General features: G+C 35.1%; 1 protein-coding gene across 6 annotated transcripts in view; it reads right to left on the reverse strand.

Moving 5' to 3' along the window:
* Positions 1 to 7,500, reverse strand: part of LOC113818227 (Protein spindle-F) — a 24,376-nt gene that overhangs the window by 1,719 nt on the left and 15,157 nt on the right. For all 6 annotated transcript variants that reach the window (XM_070140023.1, XM_070140024.1, XM_070140026.1 and 3 more), the window contains 5 exons: positions 6,844 to 6,920; positions 6,435 to 6,630; positions 5,957 to 6,197; positions 4,381 to 4,486; positions 1 to 3,220 (listed from right to left, as the gene is read on the reverse strand). The exon at positions 1 to 3,220 is cut by the window's left edge and continues 1,719 nt beyond it. In XM_070140023.1, the coding sequence (XP_069996124.1) occupies positions 3,011 to 3,220; positions 4,381 to 4,486; positions 5,957 to 6,197; positions 6,435 to 6,630; positions 6,844 to 6,920 (830 nt within the window). In that variant the 3' untranslated portion in view covers positions 1 to 3,010. The remainder of the gene's footprint in view (positions 3,221 to 4,380; positions 4,487 to 5,956; positions 6,198 to 6,434; positions 6,631 to 6,843; positions 6,921 to 7,500) is intronic.

The following is a 7,500-nucleotide window of genomic DNA, read 5'->3' on the forward strand; positions in this document are numbered from 1 at the left end:
AACTTAATCAATCTGTCAACTTACTTACATTAATGGTCATGAAAAAAAAAAAACTTTGAAATCCTTTTTCCTCCTCCTTTTTTGAGATTCTGAATCAAAGTTTTTGTTAGACAAAAAAGAAAGAAAGTGTCTTTGTGAATGTGCATGCACATATACATAAATACAAAAAGCATATGTGTAATTCTACTATAACTAACAAAGAACTGTCATTATTGCATAGTTGTTACTATTAACTCCCATTATTTAAGTATTCAATAATTCTATCACATTAAATATACAACCATGTTCTTTGGTTCTCAAAGAATCTTAAAAACATAAGGCACTTGAAATATTTAAAGATGCCTCTCTTAATAGAAGTTGATATTAGATTCTCTCAAGTATTAAGATTTACAGAAAACGAACTAAGTCTAATTCATAACAATAATATTAAAAGCATCTACCATCACAGATATTTTCCTCTGCCTTCAAATTCCCCACTAACTGCTAATTATGTCTTATGGTTCAAAATTAATAAATCATGTTTCAGGTATTTATGCAACTCCTTTCCTTTGGGGTTTACATAAAACCCTATTTCCACTGATAAATTAAAACATGAACATATTCTTACATACATACATACATACATACATATATATATATATATATATATATATATATATATATATATATATATATATATATATACATATACATATATATATACATATAGATATATACACATATATATATACATATATATATATATACATATACATATATATACATATATATACATTTATATACATATACATACATTTATATACATATACATATATATAAATACATAAACATATATATATATACATATATACATAAACATATATATACACGCATACATTTACATATACACATATGCATATATATACACACACATAAACATATACATATATACATATACATATATATAGACATAAACATAGACATAGACATAGACATATACACACACATACACATACACATACACATACATATACACACACACACACACACACACACACACACACACACAGACACACACACACACATACACAGACATAAACACACACACACACACATACACACATACACAAACACACACACACACACACACACACACACACACACACACACACACACACACACACACACACACACACACACACACACACACACACACACACACACACACACATATATGCTAACAAAGAAAAGGAAATCATCACCTGTACTATGTAAGCATTTATAATCTATAAACCTATACAATTAATATTCATTACTTTAAGATTCATATTGGCTGTTTTTCTTTATATTCAAGTGTGGCATACACCCAACATTAAGTAATGTAATTCTAGAGGGATTTCAATTTCAAAAATGGAACTTTACCCAAAAGAATATGTGTAACTCTAACACATTTTGATAAATTCTTGCTTTTAACCCATTGCCATTGGGAACATGTAATGCCCACTGGAGTTTATTTGTAAATTGTTTTTACATATAGCTGGCTTCACAGATGCTCAGTAGAGTAGGCCTATGTTACTCCACTTGATTTCCTCTCCTCACATTTTTGGTAAAGTTTTTTTCTAATGCTATTAACATCAATAGTTATCTTTATTATTAACATAAATAACAAAATAAAAGAGTAAACAGGTGAGTTACATAGAACTACTGAAGCAATGTATATGTAAACATAATTATTATACTAAAATCACAGTGGACCTGGCATGTACATACATGGCATCCCCATAGGCAATAGTTTGAATAGGATGTCCATAAAAAGATAGTGGAAATAAGAATTAGCTCTAACTCTTCGATTTGCAATCTCTCCTGTCACTTGCAAAAAGAATGGCTAGATTACCCTCATGTGTCTATGCTTAGCACCTTATGTATTATTCCAACTGAAGTCCTAACCTCATCATAGACTTGAAGGCAGTTTAAAGCATTATCTCTCAGTTTCTAGTTCACACCTGAGGACATTTTCATACTCTGCAGGCATGGCAATTTGAAAGTGCACCAAATTCAATGAGTGGTATGGGAGACCCTCTAATGCATCTGGGGGTGAAAGGAGGAGGGTTAGGCCTATCCAGGATAACTGAGGATAGTGGGAGAGAGGTGCTTGGTACTAACTACTGTTAGCCAACCTTGCACTGAGCAGACCTATGCTATGCTATGCCAGTTAAAATAGTACCACTAACATTTGGGATTGATCTGGAATGATTTTATACTTGTTTTTCTTCTCTAGCTTCCAAAAAGAAAAAAAAAGAAAGAAAGAAAAAAAAAAAAAAAAAAAAAAATATATATATATATATATATATATTAAATAAAAAACAAAAATAAAATTTTTGGGGATGGATTGAACTGCTAATTAACCCATTCACGACGGGTGTCCTACATATGAGACACCTGAAAAAATTAACATTGCCGGGTGTCTCACCAGTGTGACGCTGTATCGGGGCTCGCGCTCCGACGCAGCAGTGGGCCGTGCCCAGCAGGCGGACAGACTCTGGGGAAGCTCCACCCGCCGATTTTGTAGCCACCCGCAATGTTTTACTTTTGACTTCAAAATATACCGGCGTTAATGGGTTAAACCAATGTACTTCCACATCCTTCAACATAATTACTGAAAACTGAAACAATCTTGGGTTCTTGAAATTACATTACCAAGATCTAATCATAAATACTTTAGTTTAGAAATATTGTTACCCTTAGCCTATCCTCACATCATATATTTTCTTAAGTATCTTATGAAGGCTACCTTGCATGGTGTTATCACAGAGGAAAATTTATATTAGCCAATAAAGATGTCCATTTTTTTTTAAGATTATTTCTCAATGGAAGATTTTGTGACATTAACCCATATTTCTTAATCTAAATTTTCATGGGATCTTTATCGAAATACAATTACAATAAGGCTGACAAACTTGTAACCTTACTTGTTAGTAGTCAAAATCATGAGCTACATGTACTGGTACTTGATAACATCACATTCTTTTCATTAGGCAATTACTTCAAATCCATTTTCAACTTCAAAATGACTTACAACATGAGACTCAAATGATTCTTGTGGTATCACCCGAGGAAATACTGCATTGCACATTGGACAGATGCGTTCCTCTTCATCCTCTAAAGCTGGGTCTGGTGATGTGCTAACTGTGCGCGTGTCTGGCTGTAAGGCGTCATTTTCTCGGCCTTCATCATCACTCACCTACGAGGATCAAATATCAGTATGTGAGTGTGAGCATGTATAGTTGCATGAATATATATTCCATGAATATACCTGTAAATAATCTGTATAAAAATGCTGATGAAATAAAAATACTAATTTTTATTCTACTTAACTAGAATAGAATACTACTAGAATACACATTACTGAACCTAGCATGAGTTTGTCAATGGAATCCTTACCTAGATCTTGTGTAATCTTACTACCCTTTACAAGATTACAGTTTACAAAATATTTAAAATTTACACACGTGCCACAAACTTAAGGTATATCTCCTCCAACCCATACATCTCAGGTGTTGTCTATAATAAAAATGAATAATGACAAACACATACACAGACATACAGATAAACAACAAAGTGTTCATTGTGATAAATGCAGAAAAGGAATGAATAAAAATGAGTATCTTCAAAGTGCAAGAGATGCATTTGACTGATATCAATTATACCGTCGTCAGATTACAAAGCATTAATCTCTCCATAATTTTCTTCTCTAGATGTAAAAATTGCCACAGAAAGCCACCCTTAAAAAGTCTGACAGTGCCATAAATTACATCATGGTGAAACAGGACATGGTTCCAGCACCAGGATCAGCAATAAATTACATCATGGTGACACAGGACATGGTTCCAGCACCAGGATCAGCAAACATCATCAAGCTGACTTCTGTCCCTATAGATCTTCCATTACCATGGTGGTGCAAGTATATGAAGCTAAACAATTTCTGGGCCAGAAGCAAGCAAAAGTTATCCATGGAGGACTGACTAAACAAAAAAGAAAAATAATGGATACTGCATACATCATGATGGAGGAGAATGTAAACACTACATCAACCAGTTTCACAAGACAGTCATGTCCTTTGCCGACTAATAGAGACTCCTTTGAATACAGACCTCGTTACTGAGCCAAGGCACAAGTTAAGGTCCAATACACATGCTGCATAAAATGATTACATCTTCATATCTTGAATCAAATGTCTTAAATCAGAGGTCTCTTTGTTCATTAAACTCTATATATACTGATAACACCATCAGTAAATTAGACATTAGACATTAGTGCAGGGTGACTAACCTGGTCACCAATTCAGAGAAAGAGTAATACAATATCAAATTTTGATTATTCATTCTCACTGTTGTTTCCTACCTGGACTTGTCTCCAGTCAAATGGACTTTGAGGCCGATCAGCTGTTGGAGTGTCTGCATCTACCAAAATGTTGTTGTCCCCTCCACTGTCATCTGTTGTCTGACTCCTGTTTTGAAACAGTCTTGTGATTAATATAATCTTGGCTTTCATACAGATTACATAGAGAAATCCCTAAACATGACACTTTAGTAGATAACTTAGGATGGCATGTAAAATTAAGTTTTCACAATCAAAATATCTTTTGAGATCACTGAATCCAGTGTCAGCATGTAATTGCCATGTCAAGTCTTTAACTATGTTCTTACAGATACACTACACAGTGTGCAAAAGTTGTGTGTGGTCCATTCTCATGTTTAAATTCAGTCTTCTAATGTTGGCTAAAATCTACTAATTTACCTTGCTTTCATTATTAAAAGCCATCAGGAATTGAGGATACAAGGAAAACAGTGACAAGAATCCCTAATCAAGCACTGCATGACCTCACAAATGGCTGCTTGAACCTAGCAAAGCTGTAATATAGTCATATAAGCAATATAAGTGGCCCAGGTGCATGTGGTTACAGAACAACAGAATGGACCAAAAACAGAAAATAACAAGAGAAAGAAAAAAACCTTACCCATTACATCTAAATAATTCAACCATCACGTTATAGAAAAATTGGGTGAGGGCCATGTGACATAAAAGAGACTTCCACCCTACCCCCCCCTCCAAAAAAAAAAAAATAATAATGAAAAAAGTATATTAAAAATAATAATAAATAAAAAATAAATAAATAAATAAAATAAATAAAGTGAGGGCTTGGGGGACAGGAGCATGCCATCATGAGAATTTCTACTGTGGGCAGGACTGACAGGAATGACTCATCATTAGTGCACAAAGTTCTTGGAGAAAGATTTAGGAATTTAGAAAGGGGCTCTTGCAGTATTTCCATCTGTAAGCAAAGGCACAATGTACTATCCATGAGCTGCAACAGGAAGAGCTCTGAATCCAGGGAGAAAAACATTTCCATACTGAGTATTCTATTCCACCCGCAATGACCAGTGGCAAAGGGTGTATTACAGAAAATCAAATAACACAATAATACTAAAAAAAATGACACAAATAACATTGTCCCTTATTCTAATTGTTACCACATAGAGTTATATACCATTCAGAAAAAGGATATGAAGACTGCTCAAGGAAAGTTGATCTTGATATAGTATAAAAATTAACAACTATAGTAGACCTTGGGAAATAGAGAAGGAAATAATCTTATGAAGAAAAAGAGATAACAAAATTACAAAGGAGAGGCATGGAGTCTTGATACCACATACAAACTTGCTGTGTTTAATCCTAATTAAATAATTTACATTTCATGAAGCAGAAGCAAATAAAACCTTCAGAGTTACTAAAATTTTCAAAAATAATTTCAATTACATGAAAAAATGATTGCACAGAAATAAGAACAGAATAAGCATATATGTAGACAGGTGGATATAATAGTAAGATCATTAATGTTATCAACAAGAATTCAAATAATATCAACAACATATAATTAAGTAAAACCAATAACTAAATAGAATTTGAAAGTTCTTACGTGTTCATTCCCCCTGAAGAGATGAAGGTTGGATTAAGTACAGACCCACAAGTTGCTAACCGACTCTGGCACATTCCATCCTCATCAGATGGTGTTTCATCTCCAGTCTGAGTGGCACTCTGAGATTGTGTGGAAGGGGTCACTGTCAGAGTGGAGAGGTCACGGTCTCGCTGGTTTAATGTGCCATTTCTAGATGGCCCTGTGGTACTCTCTTTACTGTCAGTATCAAATGGGTAACTTCCTGCAAGACAGAAGACATTCTACTTTAAAGACTTGGGCTTATGTGTATGTCAATGACACCTGCACTAAGATCTTAATTCAAGGTAATGTTAAAGACATATTGCTTTTTACTGAATTAAATACCCTGGCTAACATAGGCAAAGGAGTGCAAAATACTAAAACACTTATCATTATACATCATGTAAGTTGAAATCCATGTTCTTGTGTGAATACAAAGTAGTACCAATGACATTCTCACCAGTTCGAGACCCAGATGTTGATGTGAATGATTGCAAGAGGGGAGATAATAGGAGGAGGCTGTGATTTTGTTCCTGCAGGCTAGAAAGCAACTCTTTCATGCGTTCTGCTGCAGACTCCACTGATTCCATGAGCTGTTCATCACTGCTCTCTTCATCCCATTCAGAATTCACTTCAGCAAGCTCACTACTACTAATCTGTTTACAGAAATGACATTAATTGTAGTTTCAGTCTATGCAAAACAGAGAGAGACCAAAGTTAATAAATCCTTAAGAAACCCCCATCAGATCCTTTCAAAATGTTTCAGTGAAAACTGCTTTATTACCTAAAATCAAATGTGAAACATTTCTAACATAATACAAAATAACAACCAAATGAATTTCAATGACATCTACAGACTATATACATACCTGCTCAAATTCATCTAATGTATCCTTTAATGATGAAAGAAATCTTGAAGGCGGATCATCAAAACTATCAAGCTCCTCTGCAAATAAGCATCCCATTAATTTCAACAATCATTAACAAGAAAATATGCAACTTCACCTTATCCTACCTTTAGTCTTTTCCATGTACTCACACATATCAACACTATACTAAAGAGTTTGAACCATGGTTCATAGATGTAGAAGGAGGATGAGGAGGATGAGGATGAGGATGAGGATGAGGATGAGGAGGAAGAGGAGGAGGTGGTGGAAAAGGAGCTTGTAAAAGACGAGGAACAGGAGGTAGACAAGGATGTCTACTAGAGGAGGTAGAGGAAGAAGAGGTTGAGGAGGCAATGGAGGAGTAGGCAATGGAGGAGGAGGAGGAGGAGGAGGAGGAGGAGGAGGAGGAGATGGAGGAAGAAGATGAACAGGAGGAACAAGAGAAAGAGGATGATGAGGAGATGAACGAGAAAGGGTTGGAAAAGGAAGAGGAAATACTGGAGGATGAGGAGGAAAAGGCTGGAGGAGGAGGAGGAGGAGGAGGAGAAAGCATTGGAGGAGGAGGAGGAGGAGGAGAAAGCATTGGAGGAGGAGGAGGAGGATGAAGGGTTGGAGGAGGAGGAAGAGGAGGAAAGGTTG

Source organism: Penaeus vannamei, chromosome 26 (genome assembly GCF_042767895.1).
Source record: "Penaeus vannamei isolate JL-2024 chromosome 26, ASM4276789v1, whole genome shotgun sequence".
In the NCBI taxonomy this organism is placed as follows: domain Eukaryota; kingdom Metazoa; phylum Arthropoda; class Malacostraca; order Decapoda; family Penaeidae; genus Penaeus; species Penaeus vannamei.